General features: G+C 37.3%; 1 protein-coding gene across 3 annotated transcripts in view; it reads right to left on the bottom strand.

Annotated features, from left to right (window-relative positions):
- Positions 1–27,850, bottom strand: part of ANXA6 (annexin A6) — a 779,963-nt gene that overhangs the window by 398,924 nt on the left and 353,189 nt on the right. For all 3 annotated transcript variants that reach the window (XM_044075649.1, XM_044075650.1, XM_044075651.1), the window contains exons 9-10: positions 14,442–14,535; positions 9,948–10,043 (exon numbers count right to left, since the gene is read on the bottom strand). In XM_044075649.1, the coding sequence (XP_043931584.1) occupies positions 9,948–10,043; positions 14,442–14,535 (190 nt within the window). The remainder of the gene's footprint in view (positions 1–9,947; positions 10,044–14,441; positions 14,536–27,850) is intronic.

The following is a 27,850-nucleotide window of genomic DNA, read 5'->3' as shown; positions in this document are numbered from 1 at the left end:
TCTGGGAATTACTTTCTTCCAGAGCAACAAGGAATTCTACCAGCATAACATAACTCATAATTGGCAAAGTCAAATGCAAGACTGTAAAAGGTGGAATAACCTTAAGCTACCATTTCTGGCCAAAGCATCAATAATCAAAATGAACATTTTACCTAGACTAACATATATTCATTGCATCATAGTTTCAAACAAATTCATACCTTCCTAGCAAAATTCATATGGGAACCCAAAAATAACAGAATCTCGTATCAGAAACTAACACTTCAGAAGAGCAAAGGGGGTCTGAACCTGCCATATTTTAAAAGTATTACTCTATTATCATCATCATCATCTTCTTTCATCTGTTCCCATTAGGGGTCACCACAGCAGATCACCTGTTTCCATTTCTTCCTGTCTTCTGCATCTTGCTCTGTCACACCAACCACCTGCATGTCCTCTCTCACCACATCCATAAACCTTATCTTAGGGCTTCCTCTTTTCCTGTTACCTGGTAGCTTCATCCTTAGCATCTTTTTCCCAATATACTCAGCATCCCTCCTCAGCACATGTCCAAACCAACATAATCGTGCCTCTCTGGCTTTGTCTCCAAACCTTCCAACCTGGGCTGACCCTCTAATATACTTATTCCTAATCCTGTCCACCCTCGTCACACCCAGTGCAAATCTTAACATCTTTAATTCTGCCACATCCAGCTCAAACTCCTGCCTTTTTGTCAATGCCACTGTCTCCAACCCATATAACATAGCTGGTCTCACTAACCTCTTGTAGACCTTCCCTTTCACTCTTACAGGTACTCGTCTGTCACAAATCACTCCTGACACTCTTCTCCACCCACTCCATCCTGCCTGTACTCTCTTCTTCACCTCTCTTCCACACTCACCGTTACTCTGAACTATTGACCCCAAGTATTTAAACTCATCCACCTTCACCACCTCTACTCCTTGAATCCGCACCATTCCTCTATCCTCCCTCTCATTCTCACACATATATTCTGTCTTAGTCCTGCTGACCTTCATTCCTCTTCTCTCTAGAGCATATCTCCATCTCTCCAGGGTCTCCTCCACCTGTTCCCTACTCTCACTACAGATCACAATGTCATCTGCAAACATCATAGTCCACGGGGACTCCTGTCTGATCTCGTCTGTCAACCTGTCCATCACCATTGCAAATAAGAAAGGGCTCAGAGCTGATCCTTGATGTAACCCCACCTCCACCTTAAACGCATCCGTCACTCCCACCGCAGACCTCACCGCTGTCACACTACCCTCGTACATATCCTGTACCACTCTTACATACTTTTCTGACACTCCTGACTTCCTCATACAATACCACAACTCCTCTCTAGTCACCCTGTCATATGCTTTCTCTAAGTCTACAAAAACACAATGCAACTCCTTCTGACATTCTCTGTACTTCTCCATCAACACTCTCAGAGCAAAGATCACATCTGTAGTGCTCTTTCCTGGCATGAAACCATACTGTTGATCACTAATCATCACGTCCCTTCTTAACCTTGCTTCCATTACTTACTCTTTCCCATAACTTCATGCTGTGACTGATCAATTTTATCCCTCTGTATTTACTACAGCTCTGCATATCACCTTTATTCCTAAAAATCGGTACCAAAACACTTTTTCTCCATTCCTCAGGCATCCTCTCACTTTCCAAGATTTCATTAAACAATCTGGTTAAAAACTCCACTGCCATTTCACCTAAACACCTCCATGCTTCCACAGGTATGTCATCTGGGCCAACAGCCTTTCCATTCTTCATTCTCTTCATAGCTATCCTTACTTCCTCCTTGCTAATCCATTGTACTTCATGATTTACTATCCCTACATCATCCAACCTTCTCTTCCTCTCATTCTCTTCATTCATCAACCCCTCAAAGTACTCTTTCCATCTCCTCAACACACTCTCCTCACTTGTGAGTATGTTTCCCTCATTATCCTTTATCACCTTTACCTGCTGCACATCTTTCCTAGCTCGGTCCCTCTGTCTAGCCAATCAGTACAGGTCCTATTCTCCCTCCTTAGTGTCCAACCTTTCATACAACTCTTCATATGCCTTATCCTTAGCCTTTGCCACCTCTCTCTTTGCCATGCACCTCATCTCCTTATACTCCTGTCTACTTTCTTCATCTCTCTGACAATCCCACTTCTTCTTTGCCAACCTCTTTCTCTGTATACTCTCCTGTACTTCCTCATTCCACCACCATGTCTCCTTGTCATCCTAACAGAATATTGAGACAAGCAGAACATAACCCAACAATGAAAACCTGGTCACCTCCTTGGGTGACAATATTCTATAGGTACATTAGGCATCAATCCCAAAGTGCTTCCCTTTTTAAACAAAAAAGATTTACAAACCTATAACATTATAGATCCCTTAAAACATTCTATAAATATAACACAAAAACTCTTTCATTCCTTAAACCTTGAGCAAGCTATGGTAACACTACAACCCCTCCATAAAAATCCAAATCTAAAAATAAATAACAAGATGCTAGATCTTGACTCTTTTCCTCGATTAAAGGACAAAATAATCCAAGATATCTACCCATACCTTAACTGTACAATCCAAGAAATGAGAAGTAACCTAAATCTACCCAAATCATATATAATAATTCAAAGACAAATCAAAGAGCTGTGTTCCAGCTACCTCCAAAACTTTACTATACTTAATAGTGACATGAAAAACTTTACTCTGATTTGAAAGACTATTCTTACAACAAGGAAAACAATATCTAACTCATATAAAATGAAAGGTGAAATCAGATTTCGGAAGGACCTAATTTTCTCTAACTGTTGGAGAAAATTAAAACCATCCATAGATGACCAGCAAATAAGTCATGCAATCAATCTAACACTGAAAAGTATACCCCTTAAAAAACTGTCATACACACAGCTCATGATAAATAATAATGCATATTTCACACCTGCAATACTTCACAAATTCAATGCATCCAAATCACCATACTGTCCACACTGTAAGGACCAGGTAGCAAACCTAATGCATATATTTTGGAGTTGCAAATGTATGTACAAACTCTGGAATTCACTCAAGATACAACTGCAAAAAATGGGATATCAAACATCAACACTAACATGGGAATTTACCCTTCTACATATTCAACCATCTAACATATCAGGAAAACAAGGGAATATATTTATAATAATTTTCTTACTAATAAAGCTATACATAGCTCTCAAATGGTTAGACCCTATAAATATATCTTGGGAGGGATTCAAAAAAATATCGATAAAACATCTTTTAGCCCATAAAATAGTAATGGATAAAAGAAACAAAAATATGAAAGCCCGAGAAATTTGGGAACAAACCTTTAACATCATGTTAGCATAAGACATCATACATATTACATAGTAACAAGGTACAAAGTAACCTAGAAATATATACATGATCACACAGTCAAACTATGGGCTTGAAATCCTTATTGTATGTGCTGTTCTTATAACAATGGAATTGAATGAGAAAGCAACTTTGTATATAGTGTAAATAGATATGTTTTATGACCTACATGTTACTATATTGACTACAATGTATGACGCTCACCGATGGTCATGCTGTAAGAATGGAAATGATTGTGATTTATATAAATGAAAAAATGAAAATAAAAATTGCTGAAAAAAAATAAATCTCTAACATCAGCATGCATTGTTGAACTTACAATGGAGGCTGAGTTTTTTGGCACAAGTGTAAGACAGAACACTGGCTCTGCAAAGGTACAGGAGTTTGAAAAGGGCAGGGAATGTCAGTACTCAAAAGGCTAAAGACAGATCACTACTCAGATATCTATACCAGATAGAGTAGGGGGATAAGGCTGTTGGTGTTTTGGGGTAGCTTAGTTTATGTAGTCCAGAAATCTTGGTCTCAAACCTTTGAAGCCTTTCAAGTTGATCAAGGTGTGCTGTGAAGCACATCACAAAAGAGGCACTGTATCTGGTGACAGTATAATAAGAGAAGAGTACAGAGGGACCACGGCTGCATAGAGCAGATCCCCCTACTGATCAGATGAGAAAGGTAAATGGCATTCCTAAATGCAATCTAAACATGGTGACCAAAAGAAAAAATGTTATCAGCATGTGTGCTGAACCTGTGGATAACTACATCTGTTTTAAAAGGGACACAAGCAATGTCATAAAAAGAGGATGTGTTTTTTTTCCAAAGGTAAATATGATGCTTTTTGGTAATTAAGGTGAGCCCATGACTGGCATACCAGGTGTTGATCTGAACCAGGTCATGATCTGAGGGTTCATGAGGTAGTTCACAATTACACTCCATGTACAGTCTTCAGTATATGTAGAAAGCCACATTCCCCTGACACCTGATTTCACTTTTGTGAAGTAGGTAATGGACTGCAGAAGACTTAGGACACAGCCTTCTAGCATCCTGTTAGCGAAAGTCCACTGGTTACAGGTGGCAACTTGCACCTTAAAACTGCAGTTCTGTTGATGATTAACTGTGGAATACATAGAGGCTTGTTTTAAGGAGAGAGAGTTTATCAATGATACAAGCATGTGGGATGATAGCAAAGACTTTGGCAAGGTCAAAGTATGCCATATGAGCTGTCAGGCTTTCATCCAAGGCTTTGGTGACCATATTTGAAAAAAAAAACCACTGACAATGTTTATTAGGCACAGCCTAGCTTTTACAAATCCAAACTGGTTTGGTTCCAGTTTGTTGGCTACCTACATCATTATTAGCTTAGTAATTATGTGCTCCATAACTTTTCCAGATGATACTTGTGAGGCTAGTAGGTCCACAGATTTGTCATTTGTCATTGGCCTGCCTTTGTTTAATGGTACCATTTTGGTCATTCTTCACTCTTCAGGGGATACAACTAGTGAACAGACTCAAACTGAAGAGGTTTCTAGGTTCATAGGTTCATAGGTAGGTGCTAGGCTATTGGCCCTAGGGCCTATATAAGCCTAGCCAAAAAGGTACTCTGGCTTTTGACACTCAAGAAAATTATTTTCCTGTGCCCCTGTTGAGCAGAGCCACAGAGGTGATCCCTGGGATGAATTTCCTATTTTCCATCCAATCATCAAGATTTTTCTTGAAGAGTGCTAATGAGGAGCTTTGTTTGATATAGAGAGGTAGTTTGTTTCAGAGTATGGGACGTCTCTGGGACAGGAATCTATCCCTCCAGCATGTTCTGTTTATTGTGGTGACAAGGTTTAGGTCCCTAGACCATGTAGCTTGGAGGAATTGGGATTTCTTTAAGTGGTGCATGTTCAACAGCTCTGGGTTTGACATAGCTTTGTATGTTAGGCAGAGATTGCCTCTGAGTAGGCAATATACAATAGAGTAAAGTTGGAGTTTTTTGAAACGGTCTGCATAGGGAATCTGTTTGAGGCTGGTAATCCTCTTTGTGAGGTATTTCTGCAGCCTTTTCAGCTGTTGTAGATGTCTTGTGAGGTACATACCAAAAGGAGCGTTGTACTCTATAGTGGGTCTAATGAGTGACGAGTAGAGGGGAACAATGACCTCTTTTTTCCTGGATGAGAAACCTTTTGTGATGAGGTGTGCCACTTAGAAGGATTTCCTGACTATTGTGGCGATGTGATTATCAAAGGAGAGACTACTGTCCACCTGTGTCTCAAGGTCTCTTATCACACTTTCGGTGTTAAGTATAGCTCATGGGTACAGAGGTTTTACAGGGATGATAATGCACTTTTTGGCATTGAGCTTGAGGCCATGGCTTTGACACCAGGCATCTGTCTCAGTAAGGCCCTTTTGTAGGATGTCCACATCATTAGGAATTTCGATTATGGCTCCTAGTTTGCAGTCATCTGCGAACTTTGTTAGCCAAAGACCTTCTGTGTTAGCCTGTACTTCAGAAAAGTAGATACCAAACAGGAGAGGACCCAGGACTGAACCCTGTGTACTCAACTTGTCACTGGTCTGAAGTCGGATTTGGAGTCTGCTACTTTCACAGTGTGGGTTCTGTCAGTGAGCCAGTTGGCAACCCATCTTGCGACATAGGGATTTATACCTGGTTTAGTGAGTCTATTTATAATTCCAGAGTGGGGGATGGTGTCAAAATCCTTGGCAAGATCTAGATAGGCTGTGTGAACCACCGTACCCTTGTCTATGGCTTTGGTGACTGCTTCAAAGAAGTCTGTCATGTTTAGGAGACATGATCTGCCTTTTACAAACCTGAACTGGGTGGGGTCCAGAATTTGAAGATTACCAATGTTTTTGCTTATAAGTTCCATGATGATATGTTCCATGGCCTTGCAGACCAGGCTCATTAGGCTAATGGGACGGTACTTCCCAGGGTCCGTGGTGGCTCCCCCTTTGTACAGTGGGATAACCATCACTGTGCGCCATTCAGTGGGCACAAAGCCTGAGGTGAGGAGGCTATGACTGAACATGGTGCTTAGGTGGGGTGCCAATTCATTCTACAGTTCATGTAGAATGCAGCCTGGGATGCTGTCAGGTCCAATGGATGCTGTGTTCTTGGCTTTGGACAGTGTGGTTTTTACCTGTGCAGCTGTGATTACAGGAACTTTGCATTCTTCCGGTATAGAGATGAGCCCTTTAGGGGGTGAGGGGGGGGGTAAAGTAAGCACTGAACCTATCTGCCAGGATGTTGGCAATATCAGTTGGCTCTGTATATTTAATGCCATTGTGCTGTAACTCAGAGCAGCTCTGAGTGTTGCCATTGAGATTCTTGGCATAGCTATAGAATGCTTTGTGGTTGTCTTTAGAATCAGTGGTGATTTTGTTTTCGTAAGTAGCTTTGGAGGATTTTATGAGGGATCTCAGCTTCTTACTGAGGCTGAACAGGGAGTTCCTCCAATCATGGGATTTTACTCTTTTTTGCAACAGTTTCTTTCTTCTGTTGTAGAGTTTGTTTACAGCAGGGGACCAGCAGATTGGCTTCCTTTTTTTGGAGGATAGCATCTTGGTTCTGTTAGGGATAGCACAATCCATGCACTTGTGTAAGTGCTTATAAACTGCATTTGTGTATGATTCAGCAGTCATACCTCTATTGTCCATCTGCATGGGTGTCGTGAAGTTTGCCACTTCTGTCTTAAGAAGCGTGAAGTTGGCTTTGGAGAATTTTTTTACAGTGGCTTCCCTAATGGGGGTGGGGGTGGGATGTGGATGTCTAGGGTGGTTAGCTTGTGGTCAGATCTGACCAATGAGGAATTGACCTCTGGTGTGGAACACTGGTCGCCCATGTTGGTAATGAATTCCAGAAAACTTTGAGCAAAAGAGTTGGTACATGAGTAGTTTTCCCAGTTGATGGTGGGATAGTTGAAATCATCCATTACTAGGGTGGTAGTTGAAATCATCCATTATTATGGTGTTGGCTTGTACCCTAATATTTTCCAGTGTATCAAGAAATGAGGAGTGAGAATCCTGGGTCACGATGGGGGATCTGTAGCAAGTTACAATTTGGATTGCGGTCTTGTCCAGAGTTAGTTACACTTGGATAATCTCGGATGCATTATGCTGAGCAACTAGCCTGGAGGTGTGGATATCCTTAAAGAATATGGACACACCTCCGCCTTTAGTGTTTCGGACCAGCTTAGGTGGCCAAAAGGTGTGGTATGAATTATAGCCTGGTAATGCAGGGGTGCTCTCTGGAGCCTTGAACCAGGTCTCTGTCACTGCACAGATGTCGATGTTCTCCATTTTACGGAGTGCCTCAGGTGAATGCATTTTGAGGTTTAGACTTCTAGCATTGGGTAGCATTACCCTCAAATTTTGCTTGCTTGTACCTTTTACGGTGGTGAATTTGTCATTTGAACATTGCCTAAAAAAGGCGCTATAGGGGAGCAGGAGCCTTAGCCAGTATCCAGAATCCCAAGGGTGACAGGTGCAGGCCATCTCTGGCAAAGCATCGTGGTCTGTCGATCATGTCATCCCAGGTAGACAGATACTGGATCCCCTTATAATAACACCAGAAGCTTAGCCAATTTAAAAAGGTACTTCATAGCCAGGGGTATTACCAGGTCAGCTAGCATTGTTGGTTTTGGATAGTACAGATATAACTTAGTCTAAGGTGATTTGGGGGGATGAAATAGGTAATAGTAGGAGGAACGTAAAATAACTCACCTGGCAAACAAAAAACGAAAGATGTCAATGCAATTGTAGAGGAAACTGTGGCAACAATGAATGGGAAATCATGAATAGTTATCACAGATTAATGAAAGGAAACCAAATAGTATGGGATGACAACAAGAGAGACCTCTGAAATACTGGAGTACATGCTGAGAAGTATCGTCTGTTGAAACCATGAGGATATTTTACCTATTACAACCCCCATGAAACACTGTGCACAGCTCATCTCATTATAAGTGTGTAGGCATGACAGGCAGTGTTCAAAACAAGGGAACAGAATGGAACATAGCTGGTATCAGAAACCATATAAATAAAAAGGAAAGATCGGAATATTTACAACATTGAAGAAAAGAAGATCACATTTACAGGAGAGGACAAAGAAGGAAAGACAGCCTTAAGTGTCTCACTAGGTAAGTCTGAATGGGTTGAACCTTTGAAACAAAGACACAAAGACACGTAGAAGAACAAGACAAGGAAATGTGAATATACAAGACAGACGGAAAAGGAGAGGTAAAGGAAAATATTTTACAGAAAGCATGTAGGTTACAAAAGAGCCACCCTGAAGACAATTATTCCTCAATTTGATAAAAGTTAATACAGTTCTTCTCATATGCTCATTCGGGTTCACTTTATAACATCGAAATACTGAAATGTCGAATTTCAGTATCTCGAAGCTATAAAGTCGAATGTTAAAAATAGCGAACGTTCATAATTGCGAATTTGATGTATGTCGAAAATATGTCGAATTCGCGGTTATGAAGTTGCGCTATGTAATGTCCGGGTTTGTGTTTTGTTGGTGCGCGGTGCCGTGTTTGGATGTAGGTGTTATGTCAGGTAAGTGAGTGTTTTGTAAGGGTTTTGAGTGGGAGTTAGAGTGTGTGTGAGGGATTGGAGAATGTGCGTGTGTTAGTGAGCTTTTGTGTTGTGTTTGTGCGATCTCGGAGTTAGTATATATAAGTAGGGGGGTGTGGGGGTGCAGGGGGGCTTGCCCACCTACTTATGTGTGTGTGAGTTGTGTATGTGTGTTGTTTTTTTGTTTATGTTGTGATGTGGGTGTTGTGTTGTATGTTTAGTGTAGTGTGTGCGGTGTTTTCGGTTATGGGGTTTCGCGGTTTTTGTTTGTCGGTGTTTTGTGGATTCGGTTTTATAGTCTCGAGATAGTGAAATTCGATATTTCAGCATTTCGAGGTTATAAAGTGAATCCGCTCATTGACAGTCCTTTGACTGAATCATTTCCTTCTCCACAATCATACCATATCTGTCTCCTTTCATTATACCAGCAACATTCAAGTTGAAATCAGTGCTAAATGCTTCATTTGATTAACCTTTTACACAAAACCTACTAATCAGAACTGTGACCATCAGTTCTAACTTTCTGCAGACTACTGCTAAACCACAACTGAATACATTGCTGGACTATACATTTTACTTCAGACTGCTCTGACTTGTACAGCAATACATTAAGGATAACTTGATAATGGTTTCATACACATCTAAAAATAAGGCATCAACAGTAATATTTTTCACAAAGCTGTATCATCTTCCATATTCTATGTGCCATAAATATGCAGGTTAAATGCTAGTATTACATGTATTTTAGGTTATTTACCACAGCTATCAGACTTACTTACCTTTACTTCCTAAGTTACTTCCAACTTCCACTTTTGTATATGACAACAACAAAATCTGCCCTCAAGATATGGATTACTTTAAATTCAGCTGGAGACTTATTAAAGCAGTCATTGGATTGCATAATATATCAATTCAGATTTTAACAGGTAGATCTTTCACTGTGTAAAACCTTAAAACAAGCACAGCGAGTAAAATGTTAGACACATAGTGAACCTTACCCACAGCCAGCATTAGCTTTTCAAAGTCTCCAGAGAGTTCTCCTTTGATACTGTCTTCAATGTCCTTCCCAGCAATCTTTGCATATTCTTCAAAGACTGTTGACAGAAAAAAAATCAGTATGAATTTTAACATGAAACATTAGCAAATGTAACATCCATTATATTTTATAGTCTTATATAGCTTACATACAGTTCACTGTTGTGCCTCTGTGCACTTGTGGAAATATTTTGCACTTATGAAAGACAGAAGCAATACAATATATACCTACAAGTATTAGTCTTTATGGCCTGTGTCCTGAAAAGTTTGTCCTTTTTATTTGCCCAAAGCAGAGGTTCTAATTCCTATGACATGAGGTTTACTGGAAAACAAATCACTTCTACTGAATAGATGTTAGGGATGAAGAACAGAGATTCCTGTGAACTAAAGCTTATTTTTCTCTATAAAAGATGGCAGGAAAAGCTGTCTTGCTATATCTGCCAGTTCCATAGATACACAGAATATTTGCTATTTTGCTGATTAAACCATTTTCTCTACTTAAATATTCTGGCTTTATTAAAGAAGTATTCAACTTTAAAGACTGTTTTGTCAGTTATGCAATGTAGTTCTCATGGGAGGACACTGATGACAATGACAAATGTACTTACTGACGCCATTTACAATCACGATTCCACAGCAGAGAACCATGAGCTGTACCTCAGAGCAATATATTTCAGTTTATTTTCAAATGAAGTAACCAACGCTAACCTTTAACATTCAGTGATTTGCCTATTAAATGTTGCTACTTGCACCAAACATATCACCTATAGCCCAGAACAGTACAAGAAAAATCACAAAAGATAAACACAATTTAGAAAATACATTTTAAGTAAACTAATCAAGGTGGAAAAAATAATGGTTTCTTGTGATGTTTCCTAACGTAGCTGTTTATTGTTAAGTAGCGCTGCATGTTTTGTGGTACCCGTATTCTGTTCTTTGTCCTATACAACTGTATAAGTCATTGAGACCTGCTACACTGATGCCCCCACATTATATAACCTTGTGGTAGGCAGTATTGTACAAAGGGGTGCAGAGTGTGAAGCCATCTGCAAGTAGGTGTATTAGGAGCTTTTCACCACATCACCACACATATTTAGATTTGGCAGCTCCGATTTTTAAGTTTTGCTGGAATGTGATTTTGGAATATTGGATTTTGAATTATTATACTGTACCCTAACTATTTCCATAGGGTACATTTATTCTTAAAAGTGATAGGACTGCCTTTCACCACAATCCATTATGGGTAATATCATGAAGCTTATAATCCAGCTTTTCGCACTGCAATATAAACATGCATAAAAGGCAACTTCTGATCAGTACACACAGGACCTTTCACCGCATTCTGCATGTACATAATTAGACTAAAACATATTTAGTAAGGATTAATCCTGTATAAAACATCAGATTAAACAGAAACAGGTTTTTGATATCTGTAATCAGCAGAACTTTATGTTTACTAATATGACTTGCTAGTCAGACTTAGGAAAAGAGACTCCACTTCTGTGGAGATAAAGCTACCAGCAACTACCAAGAAAGGAATGAAACAAAACATGAAGGGCTGACAGATATGGTAAATACAATGAAAAGGTGTCTGCTGTGGCATGTTAAAAGATACAAAATATCTGAAACTAATAGTAGAATAATGTGAAAGAGATAACTGCTGCAATATGTTAAAGGGTACTTGGAATCTGAAAATAGTGGTAAAATAATTTGAATGGGTGATAATGTGGATGGGTAAAATAATAAATCTAATATCTATTCAAATATCTGTTAATCTTACATATATATATATATATATATATATATATATATATATATATATATATATATATATATATATATATATATATATATGTGTGTGTGTGTGTGTGTGTGCACGCATGCACGTGCAATTTATCTGTATACATATACTGTGTGTGTGTGTGTGTATATATATATATATATATATGTGTGTGTGTGTGTGTGTGTGTGTGTGTGTGTGTGTGTGTGTGTGCACGCATGCATCTGCAATTTATCTATATACATATTTGGTATCTCTCTCAGTGTGTGTGTGTGTATGTGTATGTGTGTCTGTGTGTGTGTGTGTGTATACATGCAAGTGTGTGTATATATAGGTGTATATATATATATATATATATATATATAGGGGTGTGTATATATATATATATATATATATATATATATATATATATATATATATAGGTATATATGTGTGTGTGTGTGTGTGTGTACCTAAAATGTGTGAAAGAACACAAAGTCAGCTTTAAACATATCAACCACATAGGGTCAAAACACCAATGTCAACATACTAGTCTGCAGTATTAACACCATACTGAGGTGGTGCTGAGACCGTCTACTTCTCTGGTGAAATATGTTCAGTTAATGGTTCAAAGCTCCATTGGCTCAGAGGGATATTGCCCTCACTAAGATCCAGGTGACCCATTCTAATAGTGGTTCACGTTTCTGTTGGAGCTGGAGAGAGGCAGGAGAGGAACAATGAGGCTTAACCTCCTCAGCTGTCTTCAGGGGCAGGGGATAGATATGTGCTCATGGGTGTAATATCCATGGAAGAATCCTTGGTAAAAAAACAGGGATAACAAAAATGTGTTTGTCTATGGGATGAGCAGGGCCAGTTGACCATATCATGCAGAGGTATGGTATGCATTAAATAAGGCCACTTCTGTTAGACTCTAATGAGCACAAGCGGGGGGGGGGGCTTACTCACCTCTCACCTTCTCTAACAGTGCTACTCTAGGTATACTCACCAGTCACCTCTCATCTTCTCTAACAATGCCACACTAGATATACTCACCTCTCACATTTTCTTATAGTGCCACTCTAGGTATACTCACCTGTCTCCTTCTCTAACAGTGTCACTCTAGATATAGTCACCTCCTGTACCAGTGCCACTGTAAGCATACTCACCTATCACATTCTCTAACAGTGCCACTCTAGGTATGCTCACTTCTCACATTCTCTTACAGTGCCACTCTAGGTATACTCACTTCTCACCTCTTACCTTTTCTAACAGTTCCACTCTACGTATACTCACCTCTCACCTTCTGTAACAGTGCCACTCTAGGTATACTCACTTTTCACCTCCTCTAACAGTGCCACTGTATATATACTCACCTCTCACCTTCTCTAACAGTGCCACTCTAGGTATACTCAACTCTCACCTTCTCTAACAGTGCCACTCTAGGTATACTCACCTCTCACCCACAGGAAACAAATTATCTGAAGGAGCCTTACCCAGGGGGATGACCAGATCAATACAGTAACCAAGAGGACAAACTCTATGGTCAGCAGAGGACAGAAAAAAAACAACTTTAATTACTGGTCCTTGTGTGAGAGGCCCACCATGAGAGGGTAATAATGAACAGGAGCGGCCTTAAGTCAACTGGTGCCCTAGGCAAAAGGGCTCCACGGTGCCCCCTACCACACCACCTGGTGCCCCCATCCTGGTCTACCTACACCAAATAAATACTGGAAAAGTGCCCCTGCTAGAGTGGCACCCTAGGCGGCCGCCTAGTTGGCCTGTGCCTAAGGCCAGCTATGATAATGAATACTTAATGCCTGCTGACCTTTCTTAGTGGGATGGACAGGCAGAAACCTGCATCAGGGTGCTAATTATTGGTATCTGAGATCAGCTATCAAGCTGCATGCTGTCAGAAGAATGACAAGACAGAAGGCATATCAGGATAGAGTGTAAGGTATGCCTGTATCTTGCATAGCTCTGCTGTAAGTTATATACATGTTACTAGCATGTGGTGGTGGAAAAAAATGCAAATATGATGTCAGGGTTCAAAATCCAAATTACACATTCCCCTCTCATAATAATGTACAATGATGTTCATATGTAAGTTATGCAGTGGGCAAGATGATATACATCTGTTATACATTGATAAAAGAAAGACACCCTTATTCATAATTGTGTTCATCTCTCATCTCCTCTAATAGTGCCACTCTGGGTATACTCACCTCCTGTACTAGTGAAATGCTAGGTGGCAAAAAAGATGTATATAGTGACTCCATAACAGGGTATTGCACATTTTAGAAAGGATATATAGCTACCTAACCTTGAATGAAGTGCTTTGTTTAAAGTTTCTTTGCATACTCATGGTCATATTTTTGGTTTAAGGTAAAAGAGAAGGAATATAGTACCATGTTGGGTGCTAGACCCTATAATATACATCTCTGTCTTATGCAGAGGTAGAACTATCTGAAACAGTCAAATATATATTGTTTGCAAAAGATATGAAAAAATGGTATAATGCCATAAAGTTGTAAAGGAATGGTCAGACATTGCTGTAAAATCAAAAATAAATCATTACAGTAACTAGGAAAATACAGAGGAGACAAACGTAATGAAGATCTGTATTGCACTCAATACTAATTCAGTACTAAGATTTATCAAACTTATTTATAATAATAACAGACAAATACATCATATATACCTCGCTGAAGATGGCAGGCAGATCTGCTTCCCAGTATAGTAATGAACTTAGCTTCATCAGTACCCCACTTTACTTCTCCAGCTTCATATAGGTCCTATGAGAAATAGATATAAGAATATGACATAAATAGCTGATGTTGTTTTGTAAGCCATTTTATTGTTTGTTTACAAGTAAAAACAGCATTTTGCATTTTACAACATCACAATGACAAAAGTAAATTCTGAAATGTGGATAATCTCTGTGCCAAAAGCATATATAGAGCATTTTTCTCAGAATAACTGTTCTCAAGTTCCCGTCCTGCACTTGAATGTAAACAAAAATATAAATTAAAGTTAATTTTTCTTAATTCTAAAAAACTTGATAACTCAGACAATGATGTTTTAACAAAGAAAATAGCTTCACTGCATGATTTATACTTACAATATATCATGTATGCATATCCTCAGATAAACAACAAAAAAACAAAGTTAATGCACAAAGCTTGAGTCAGGTCTGGTATCCTATCTGTGACCCACAGCAGGGCATGACTAACAAGAAATAGAGTACAGAGGATTAGTTCTGAAAAAAATCATATTAGCTAGCAGATCTAGGAGACTCTGTCTGAAAACCTCCCTGTAGAAGGATTAAAAATGTCTTGTTGAAGTTTCAAGTAGTTTTTTCAGTTAAGTTTCAAGTTGTTTATCATTTTATTAGGCAAATGGATGAGGACTAATTCTTTGTACTCCACATCCTCAAACAATATATGTATCTGCATGATAAATGTATATACCATATGAAGAGTTTCCTTGCAATATAGTGCAAATGATGTACACAAAGTATTTTAAAAGTGTGTATTATAAACACACAGGAATTATGATTTTTTATATGATTTAAATGAACCATTATCAAATCAGAGTATGTTTAAGATGAGCAGAACTGGTTAAAATACTTTTCATTCATAAAAGTATGATAACTCAAAAGGATTTATATTGCTGAGTAAATGCCTGTAAGACTAATTTATTTCCCCCATATTATGTTAAATTCCTTTGTGGTGACTAACTTGGCTCTCAGAGCTGCATGCATGGGACTACATAACAAAAAAGCAGTATGCAAGTTCAATAGTCACAAATGCACACACCGAAGAACAATTTGCAAGTAAAATGGTGAAAATAAAAACTCACTTTAAAATGTGTGTGTGTGTGTGTGTGTGTGTGTGTGTGTGTGTGTGTGTGTGTGTGTGTGTGTGTGTGTATGCGCGTGTATGAAACAATAAAAAAGATAAAGATTATACAAATGACAGTATTGCAAAAATAACAAGTATGCACACAGTTAAGACAATTCTCTGTATCATAAATGAAAACTTAGCAAAGGCAGTTCAATGAGGTTATTAAACTTCTGATAAAGACAAAATGTAAAAAACAAAATTTTTCACAAAGCAAAATTCTTCACAAAGCAAGAACTGCATAATTATGTTTTAAAAAAATATTAATCAAATAATGTCTTCAGTGTTACAATGACAGAATATGGGTGCAGTGATGTTTGTGGCCTGGGTAGAGAATACCAGGTAATATTTCCTGTGCTCAAGCATTTAATACCTTATAAAAATATGTTTTTATCTTTGTGAATGTTGGGAATGGGATGGTATCTGTTAAGTGTTTGGTGATGGCTTCCCAGATGTCTGTGGCCATGACAGAGAGGGAGTGTTCTGTTAGAATAAGTTTGGAGCATGGATTAAGGAACTTGTTGGAGGCGGATAGTGATCTGAGGTTGCACAGACAGCATCTTTGTGTGAACCTGCTTCAGAAAAGGATGAAGGATTCTAAATTATTGAGTTTAAAAATCAGTGACTCAAGGAGGATGGTGATTCCTTAGGGGATGGGGACTTACTTGGCTTTGGCAAAGGTGAAACAGTGATGTTCTCCCTTGAGAATATTATAAAGGTTTGTGAGATCTGTTTAGATGACATCAGCAATTCTTGAAGTGGAGAAGCCTGAGCTTAAGATAACCATTTCATCTGTATAAAGTTGAAAAGGTAGTCTGGAGAGGTCTGAGGAAAGTTTGTTAATTTACAAAGAGAATTGAACTGGAGACAGAATGGACATTTAAGGAATTCCAACATGATGTAGGGCAGATGAGGAGGGTGGATCTAACTTATATGGCAAAATGGCAAGAGAGCTGCCATCTGCTTTTATAAGGTATCATGTAGTAAGATATGGTCTACAGTATCAAATGCTTTCATTATGTCAGTGAATATAGCCCTGGTGAGGTTCTTTTTTCATAGTTTGAAAGATGTCATATCTTAATTAGTAGAAAATGGTCATTGTGTTTGAACTGACCAGAAGGCACATTGAAGGGGATAGGATTTTGCATGATTGGAGGTAGTGGGTAAGATATTTGTAAAATAGTTTCTCTAATGATGTTCTTCCTCTTTAAACCAGCAGAGAAAACAGAAGTAGTGTTACTATTTCCTTTGCTTAAAACATTAAACATGACTAATATTCCAAAACTAAGTTACTTGGTGTAGCAATTGATGATAAGCTCATGTTTGATATTCATATAAATGCTGCTAAAATAATTAACAGTAGCTCATAGCTCTATGCATCGCCAAGCCGTTTCTCAGTGGCCTAGGTCATAAGTCAACGGCACGTGCTTATTTCCTACCTACAATTACATATGCTGCCTCTGTCCTCACTACACAATAGCTTCCTAGAAAAACTTGAACAATGCTGCAATAAAATTGGCAAATTGACTGCCAGTTTCCCTAACAGATCACATTAATGACTTCCACATTCAAAAGTAAACTGGATGGAATTTCAAAACTATCTTAAATTCTTCGGTTAAAAGTGGATCATTCTATATTTCATCACCCAGATGAGTGCAATTCCTGCAGTGGTATAACCCTGCCCCCAGCACACCTTTCTGCTCTAAAGATAAATTCCTGGCTCAACAAACTAAATCCCAGTAGCCATCAGAGGATGCTCTTTACTTTAGTTACATAATCTAGATATGGAATACCATACTCATCTCACTTATGGAAACAGACAATGAGCTTACCTTTAAAATAAACCTCCATATCCATCTTCTAATGGGTTCCTGAGATTTGCCAACGGTAGATTTGGCAAAAGTAAAAAGATGGAAGTACATTCACTGAAACTACTTTTGCTGTCAGTGGAGTTTGCTTCTTTTCTCATTGTTATGTGATCTTGGAGTTGGTATATATATATATATATATATATATATATATATATATATATATATATATATATATATATATTTTGGGGGGGGGGTGCAGAGGGCTTTGCCGTCATGACAAAACAAGGTCCCCAGATGTTCACAGAGCAAACATTTTTCAAATATGTATCCCACCTAAATACAAGAATATGTCAATGCTCTATCATGACTGACTACTATCTTATATATGTAACTGCTTACACAAACCTCTCTTCATCTTTACTGTTACTCCTCATTAGTCTACTCTACACACATCCTCTTCTCTGCACTTCAGATTTACCTGTTACACAACTGCCACCACCTTCTTCTACCTTCCATAGATCCAAGCACTATATACTGCTACTTTGCAACAACTGAATATTGAAAACTGCTTTTCACATATTTACTGACTGATTTATAACGCAATATTTTACCTCCCTGTAAGATGTGTATATTATATATGTCTGTCTATATGTAACAATGTAATACTTTACTTATCAAATCTTTTGCATAGTTATCATGCTAGCTCATTTGTGATCTACTGTATACATGCTTTTCTATTTGTTATAGAAACTTTCTCCCTGGGCTTCCACTGAAAATGGATTTTGCATGACCCAGTCAGATATTCTTGATAAACAAATGCAAGAAATGAATGAATAAGTCAAATAATCAGTAAATATTTTTCTTAATATTTAGAGGCTTGATGTAGGTCTGACATCAGTGGCAGGGGAAAAGCTGGGAGATTTTGGGATAGGTATACTTTTGTCCTTTTTCCATTGATGGTGCATAGACTCTTTACAGAGGCAGGAGTTATAGGGTTGACTTAGTGGGGTATATATGCAGTCCTTGTACAGAGATGAACTATGGGTGGTGACTATGCATTCCAGGTCTGCACTGGATGTGATAATGTTGAGAATCTTTTGATGTCTTTGGTAGTATTGAAGTAAAATGGTGGTGAGTCAGTGGAGATATCTATTTTTGATGGTGGACTATCATCTGATGAGGGATTTTATCAAGGATATTTGAACAGTACTAGTAAATCCTGTGTGATGAAGTAACCAGATAAGGTAGGAATGATGTATTTTAGCAGTGGGTCTTTGGAGAAGGCTTTACCTATAATGTTATTCATGAATTTACAGATCTTCTTTTGATTGCAGAGAGTCAGCTTTTCTGCTGAAGAGTGAAGTTTGGCTTTATATTGCCTAGCTGCTTTTTAGGCTAGGTTTCTAGGATGTGTGGAGTAATCTCTGTTTTCCATAGTGAGGATTTCCTCCATGATGCCCAAGGTTTGTTTATAATTTTATAAACTAATTTTAGTTCATTTGCTAACCATTTGTTTTTAAATTGGTTGTAGAGTCTAGTAACTACAGGAAAGTGTTAGCCTTGTAGCTTAAAAAAGAAAATATGTGATGTCAGTGATGAAATTGGGTCTTCTAGAGCTACGATGGCATTCCAGGAGAGCTGTATATGGAAGTTTTTTTCCATGTATTTTTTGTGATTGTGGCCAAAAAGACATTAGCATAATGGGTGTTTTTTTGGGGGGGGTTCATGGCAAATGTCATGGGACAGTGGTTGCTAATAATAAGGGGTAGAATGGAAATGTTAAAAGCTGGAGGAGGGGCCATTAGTAATGATAAGAACAAGAAGAGAGTGATTGTTAGAAGGGGGGTTAGGACAGGTAAAGTCTTTTATTAGTTAGGAGAGAGTGAGATTAGATAGCATGTCTTCAGATCTGGAAAGACATTTTGGGCTTAGAAGAGAGATGCTGAAGTCAACTAGAACTTTTATGTTTGTTTGTATGGAAGGCAATGATTTCTTATGCCTGATAGTACAGAGTTGAATTCTGAGATTTGAGTGTGGGGTGGTATAAAAGTACTAGTCTTAGAGGATAGTACTTGTTTAGTGTGATTCATTTAGAGTTATGAACAATGGTAGTGGGATTTTGATTGTAATAATTAATAGACACATTGTTCTTTATAAATAGAAGAGTGTCATTTCCTGTTGGTTACCAGGCCAAGCACTAAACAGACAGGTGTAGTTAGCAAATCAAAAGTTAATATTTGGGGTGCCTGGGTTGACTCAGGTTCTGACATGGCTAGAACATATTTTTGTGGCTACAAAGGATTATAATTATTCTAATGTGTTCATCATATTGTCAGCATTAAAGATGGTAATATGAAGTGAGTTGGGAGATGGGTAATGTTTGGGTATTTGGGTGCAGGAGTGGGAGATGGGTATTGCTTGAGGATTCATTTGGGTACAGGAGCAGGACTTGGATGAGTGGTGTCAATTTAATGCAAGAACTGAGGAATTGTTTAGAAGGTGTATGTATGTGTGGGGGGTTGAGGGAGAGTTCAGGGCTAGGACTATACATAGGGTGGGCAAAAAGAGGTTAATTGGTGAATGCGTGAGGAGAGGTGAGCATGATGTGATGTAATTAGACCTGAAGATGGTGAGATTATGTACAGTTGTTTTGTAAGGCTAGCAGTATGGTATCTATGGTTTTGCATGTGGAGAAGTAGGAGTAATGATATTAATACTATATATTATATATTTGTAGATAAACAAGTCCACAGAACAACAACAACCAGGAACAGCATGAAGAAAACCTTGTAGCTTCACACTTTTATTCAAAACCTTGAGTGCTTTCATCCAGGTATCTCGGACTTCATCAGTATTCTGGCAGTATTGGCAGTGGAGTTTTACGGTGTTGAGTTGCCAGCCCGGCGCCCAATCTTCCACAGAAGGCACACACATGCACACACTCACACCTAGGGCCAATTTAGAGTTTCCAATCCATCTACAGCATGTCTTTGGGATGTGGGAAGAAACTGGATCACCCAGAGGAAACCCACGTGACCACAGGGAGGACATGCAGACTCCGCACAAAAGGCACCCCAGCCAAGGATCGAACCGGAGAACCTCTTGCTGTGAGGTGGCAATGCTAACTGCTGCACCACCGCAGCCACCCCCACTCTCCCTTTATTTAATACAATCAATTCTAATGCTTTTTTACTTTAAGTAATAGGAATTTGACCTTTACTGACCTATTCAAAAATGGTGAACTTCTGCCATTAGAGACCATTGCAATATTGTTTTCTATATCCTTTTCTTTTCCTCTGCCATGCCAACTAGTCAGCCCCCCTGGCTATACTCAAGCCCATTTTTTTATTATATTTTATTTGTTTTATCCTTTGTTGATTGGGTTACTGCCACTAGGGAAGACCCAGGGTGGCATTTATAACTTAGCCAGGGTATTAGGAGAACTTTCCTTACTTGTCACTGTTGTGAGAGGGACCCATTTTCCATCAACACTTCTTGTTTCTACTCCAGGCATGGAAATGGTCCAGTGAAACAGGGAGGTAGATGAAGAGAGAAGGAAATAATGGAGTACTATGAGAAATGGGGGAGAAAGCTAATATTGAGGTCGTAGAATGTATGCAGGATTCTGAGGAGATGTCTCAAAGGAATCTGTTTGATGGAGATGAGTCGACAAATAATGAATGTATAACTACAACTGTCCAGTCAGAAGGGTTGCAAGATGATTTACTTAAAAAAATGGTGGTGTAGAGTGAGCCAGAAAATGGAGATGTTTCCTGGGAGACATTATGGAGAAAATACAAAAGGAAGATGCAGAGACAATCCTGAAGAATAGCAGTGAGATGTAAAAGAAAACATATGTAGAGAAAATAATAGAAGGCAAAAGAAGAGCAGAAAAAAGAATGAGGCAGAAGAAAAAGAAAAATTGAAGTACATGGTAAGGCTTCACAGTATAGAAGATAAAGAAATAAACAGGTATGAAGTGTGGGACAATTTAATAGCTCCTTTGGGTGAAAGAATACAAGAGGTAAGAGCATTTATTCTTATTAACAAAGTGGCATTTTGTGACATTATATCTGAAACTGTTTTTTTCAATGGAAAATTAAAAAGGAAAGACTGCAACCCATGGAATCTTTATGTGATAAAAGCAATTAACCAGGAAACAAAAAAGAAGATTCATGGACAGTTTTGAACAGAAGTGGAAACAGAGACTTTGTAAGGACATTTAAAACCTTTACGTAAAGAATTACTGGACATTTCAAAAGTTTTTGACAAAAGGGGTTCATGGACTGGTGGATGAGATTGCAATATTGTGTTAAAGAAATTATACATATACCAAGTATTATAAATGTGGAGGGGAATAGGTTTGTCATAAAATACTGGGGACAACCCAAAACATGATTTTTTTTAAGAATAGACGGGCATTCGATAAGTAACTGTGATAAAAGAAAATGTTATATTTGTAAGGAAATGGGACACGATGCAAAAAAGTTTGAATTGAAATGTTATAAATGTAACAACATTGGACATTTATGAATGGATTGTAAAAATGAAAATAAGATTATGTAAAAGAAAAGGAGAAGAAAATGAACAAACTAATGAAAGTTTAGAAATAGTAGAATTAGAAAAAATAGATGAGAAAAAAATAATAAAGAGGGCATAGAAGAAGAAGGCTCAGTAATAAGTTATGAAGAAGTCTTACATTGGAAGATAGTAAAAGAAAAGAAAAAAATTTATATTGGTGAAAGACAGAAAAAGAAAATGTAAATGAATAAGTACAATGGAAAAAAAGAAAGGAAATAGATGAAAAGGAATATATACAACTATTGGTTCTGGGTTGTTATAATAGTTAAGGTATTTGGCTCACAGCCACAAGATACAGTGCTTGATTCTCGCCTTTGAGAGAGAAATTGGGCTAGGCCTAGAATGGCCAATTAAGGCAGATAGTCTAGTTATTAGCTATAAACTTATGAAATCATAATTCAAAGAAAAAAAATTAGAGTGCTTTCTGTAAATGTGAATAGTATTAAAATATGGGTCTATATTAGGAAGTCAAAGGTTGAAAAGAGTGAACGCTCTTACATTGATACCTAAAGACCGAAACCATACAATATTGAACATATGGAACCGCAAAGCTACTTAAAAAAAAATCCACAGACAAAATGAAGTGGGGGGCTTTGCCTCCCACACCCCCTTACTTAAATATAGAAATGGCAAAGTCCCAGCAATAGCCTAGCGATTTGTTTCCATGGGGAAAATCACTGTTCCGGCCATTCGGCATTCTGTGGTTTTGGTTATTAGAGATCGATGTAAGAGCATTCGCTCTTTTCAACATTTGACTTCCTAATCTAGACCCTTAGAATATAGTAAGAAGAATAGATATTTTGGAATGGTATTTTTTCACAAATGAAGAAAGATAACAAACAGAGAAAATATGGGGAGAAAAGATAATCTGGCAATTGGGAAATGAGAGATGTTCTAAAATAGTTGTATTTATTAGAAATGCATAAAGATATTAGATGTAACTTTAGTAAAAATGGGAAAATTAACCACTGTAGATTTAAAATACAAAGAACAAGTATATAGAATTATAAAATTATATGTTTACACTAATTGTAAAGGAAGGGAAAATTTATTTCATCAGATTTTAGACTTTGTAGTGATAAGTACACTGTGATTTAAGAGGCAAGGGTAAAAAGAAAGGAAATTATATAAGAAAAATTAAGTTAAAACTTTGGAACAAAAATTCATGGACTTACAAGAGGGGTATGCACAGAACTAAAACAGATTAATCTACTATGAGAACATTTTATAAAGATCAGTCTGAATGGTGGATGATATTTAAGGAAAAATAAAATAAATGCTTTTTTACAGTAGCAACATGATGTTTGAAAAGTAGAGAAAGAAAAATATAAAACTTAATATGATGCATTGGAAGATTTAGAACATAATGATAGAAAGTACTTTGGCAAATGAAAATAATTATATGAAAGACATCAAGACAAAATACAAGAATTGTTTTGTAAGTAAAGATATTTTTACAAGGAAAAAGAGAAGTATTGAGTTACTTAAGTAGATTAGTAAAGGAAAATAATAGTGCAATGAGAGAAATAAAAAAATAATAAATGGAGAGATGGAAAGAACTCAGGAAAAGATTATAGATAGTATAGTAGAATATGTACAAGAAACATTTAAAGAAAAAGGAAGGCAGGCAAAAAACATGGAAAGTAAAAAAGTTAACAGAAAAAGAGAATAAGGAGTTGGAAAAGGAGATTTTGTTATAGATTATTAGAAATGGTAAATATAGATTCAACTGCAGAACCAGATGGAATAGGGTATGAAATGTATAAAAATGTAAGGGATTGACAAAACATGTATATATTTTAAAGGTTTTGAATGAATGGTATGAATTCAAAATTTATATGGAAGAAGGAAAACAGAAGGCAATTAAAAAACTGCAGGCCAAATTTATTGAATAATGATTATAAGATCTTCATGAAAACAATACAAAAGAGATTTGAAACTAAACTAGAAAAAATTATGGAAGATAGTATGTATAATATAAAGAGGAAGTGTTGTCAAGAATTATAAATTATAGTTAGAGAAACTGTGGATGATATTACGAGTAGAAAAGAAGAAGCAAAAATCATGATAGGAGACATTAATATGACATTTGATACAAGTGGATATGAACTTATGTGAAACAATGAAAGAATATAATATAAGTGAGAACGTTAGCAAATTATGTATGTCAGCATTTAGCAGTAATACAATAAAAATATTTGTAAATAGCTAGTTAAGCCAAGAGGTACATGTAAAGAGTGGGGAAAGACAGGGATGTCCAATGAGTTGCATACACTTTACATTAGTTGTGAATATGATAGTATGTGAAATAAATTACAAAATGAAGGAAGTGGGGTATATAACACATGAAGGGTTAAGAATTCCAATTCTGTTAACATATGCATATGACATTGTAACAATTGCAAAAAAAAAAATTTGGATAAACGAAGTAATAATTTTCAGAAATATGTTTCTAGAGATGATATAGATGACTTTAAATAAAGAGAAAAGTAAAGGTTTAGGTGATGTTTCAAAAACATGCATCGGGAGTGTTTCTCCCCGGACCTCCATTCCAAGTCATTCTTTCCTGATAAACAAATGTTAAATAAAAAAATAAATAAAAATGTAGTAAAGATAGGGGTATATATTTTACAATTAATTAAATTTCTGTGTTAGGTATGAAATTTGGAAAGAAAGATATAAGTAAAGTTCAGTGGAAAAAAAAAAAAACAATAGAAGAAATGAAGCAAACCTGTCTTTTCTGGAGGAAAAAAAGGCATAGTTGATAAATTCAGCACTGATGAAAAAAAAAGCATACCAGTAAAAGCAAATATGCCATATAAAAAGAAAATTGATAGAATACGTATACATTGTCAAAAAGAAGAAACTACTGAACATGTATTTTTGAAATGTAAAAGAGTAAAAAAGTTGTGGGGAAAACTATGTAAAGATGATTTTTTCAAAGATATAAGAGAAGTGGATAAAATAAATATGGATATGATTAAATATGGATAGTATGGGATTAGAATTGAAGACTATATTAAAAGAATAGATACAAATTTATTTTATGCCAAATGGGTTATATGGAATGATAGAATAAATTAAATTATGTTTACTGGTAAATAGATTTTAGAAACAAAATTAAGTAAAATCAGAAAATGGTTATGGAAAAAGGAGTGGGGGTCTAATACAGAAGACAATTTTGTATGATTGTAGGGAAAATTATCAATATGTGTAAATATATTTGGATATCTATATATTTATAGGTTCATAGGTTCAGGAGGTTACTAGGCTAATGGCCCTAGGGCCTTTATAAGCCTAGCCATGCAAAACCCCATGTACCCTAATTGACCATAATTAGTTGGTTGTTGAAAGCAGAGTGATTCTATGATCAGAACTGTCTACTCCTGTCCATGAGGGACATAGGTGCCACCCCTGGGGTGAATTTACGGTCTTTCATCCAATTATCAAGATTGCACTTAAATAAGGTGATTGAGGAGCTCTGATTCATGTAAAGTCAGAGCTTATTCCAGAGGACTGGCAATCTCTGGGAGATATATATGTCTATTCAACATGTTTTGTTAATGTCACAGGCTAGGTTGAGATCCCTGGAGTGAGTGACTCTTGTCCTATTTGATTTGTGGATGTGCAACATTTCCATTAGGGCAGTAATATACATTTGTAAATATTTGTAAATATGTAAATATGTTATAAATAAGAGTTATTTTTTTGTTTTTAAATAAAGGATCCCTACTCTTTTTGATAGGTGCCATGTGATCTTTTACATTCACCTGAGTTACCACTAACTCGAGCAGATGGATCTATCTCATCCAAAGGGTGACACACTAGAGAGTGCAACACCTCCCTTATACTGCACAGCAGTGTCAGCAATCAATCTGCCTGGTGTGGGATAGAACCCACAGCTATCTGCACCAAAGTCATGTATGCTATCTGTTTTGCCACTGACATGGACTTGGTTCTCAGATGTGAGAAGAACATCAAGGAGTTTGCATCCTCACCCAGCATCCTCTCAACTGAAGACATTATGCATGCCCTAACTCCCTTCCTTTTGTTGTTGACTTGGACATGTGGACCACCTATGCCCTACTACCCACTCATGTACACATCTTTACACATACAGACAAGAGCTACCACCACCTGCTTGGGTTGGGTTATGCAGCCATGCTCTGTCTCAGGCAGGCCCCCAGGTCAGGACTTACTCCCACCCTGCAGCATAAGGTATGTGTATGCAGGAGTATAGGTATTGCAAACCAGAGTCACTAATTTCCCCATCCCAGAATAGGCATGCCCATCTTTCCTGCCTGTTCCATCAAGCACCCAAGCCACTTACCAAGCTCAGGTCACCAGGGCTGTAGTCAGGGCTTTATCCTCTATGCCACTGGATAGACTAGAGACTATCACATTATCATCTCCAACACACAGTATATATTACGAGGAATTAAGCTGCTATTATTATGTTACTGTTATCATGTTACTATTATTATTATTATTATTATTATTATTATTATTATCATGATTACCTAGGTTGCATCTCTCAGCATTTATTGTTTCCTTTTTATGGGTAATCCACATGATACTATGCTATAAATGAATATGAGAATTGTTGGTGTAAGATATGCAGATATCTTGGAAACAAAATGCAGTCTAATTCTTTACAGTATGGGCACAGAAGGGCATAGAAAAGTATGTTATTACAAATGGTCCAAGTGAGGTATTCATGGTAACCACTACTGGTTCACAGAAGGAGTGTAGGGACTAGGACAGGACAATCAAGATGCTTCTGAAGCAACTTTTAACTGCAGTTGTACTGCATAATGCTAGACCATCCAAGTGTTTCTCCATATCTGTCAGAATGGTATCACATCAGCTTAATTTGACAACTGTCACATCATTTTGACATAACAGAGATAGGTACAGCACCAGCTTTAAGGCAACACTAAAGACACAATACAGTCCACCCGGTGGACTTTAATCCTTATGTATTTCTTGTTGATTCCATTTGTAAGGAGTGTTGTCACCTCAACATTTCTTTAAGAAAATAATCAGAAGAAAGGACAAGGTTAAGAGAAATAACTGCTCCCCTTATAAATGATATTAATGATCTTTCTTTCTGTGAAGGAGTTCACAAATAATTTGAAAAGCAGCAGCCTTGACTCAGAAAATGATATGACACTTCAAGCTACCCCTTGTGTTGCACAGAATCAAGTAGTTCATGCATGAACCTGTCAGGTCTATCCTATTTCCAAGTGGTGAGAAATTAATTTACAGAGTCAAAGTGGAGAAAGCTGTATGTGCAGCCCAGTGGGAATTATCATTGTGTTTTCAATACAAACATACAGCTGCACTGAAAAGGGGTCGATGAAGACAGTAATATTACATTTATATTTAAAGATATAAAATGAAGGGACTGTAATGGAGAACGCAGAATTGCAGGTGGTTCCAAACCACCAGCCAACTCTTTCTGCTCATTTATTCATGTAGCAGGCATTGTGGACCAGCACTTATGCTGTGTCCATTTTTCTCCATTACCACCAGAACTGTATAACATCTCGGTATTAAAGATGTGGCAAAAAAAGTACATTTATGACAAGTATCTGTTGAAAAAAGGAAGAATACTGCATATAAAACAAGAAACCTTGGAAATGTAGGAAGTCCTGTGATTGCAAATGTTTCACATCTATTAACTGCTATTATATAAAAAAACATAAGGGAATATTTGCCTGGAAGGAAGAGGCAAGATTTCCTCTTGGATCCAGTCAAAGGAGAAAGAAGAAATTCCGGTTTGTTCATACAGCTGCTAACAGTCTGATTTCTTG

The sequence above is a fragment of the Protopterus annectens genome, chromosome 6.part1, assembly GCF_019279795.1.
Source record: "Protopterus annectens isolate FY-2018-M chromosome 6.part1, PAN1.0, whole genome shotgun sequence".
Taxonomy (NCBI): Eukaryota; Metazoa; Chordata; order Ceratodontiformes; family Protopteridae; genus Protopterus; species Protopterus annectens.
This window is presented reverse-complemented; position numbering and strand designations above follow the sequence as displayed.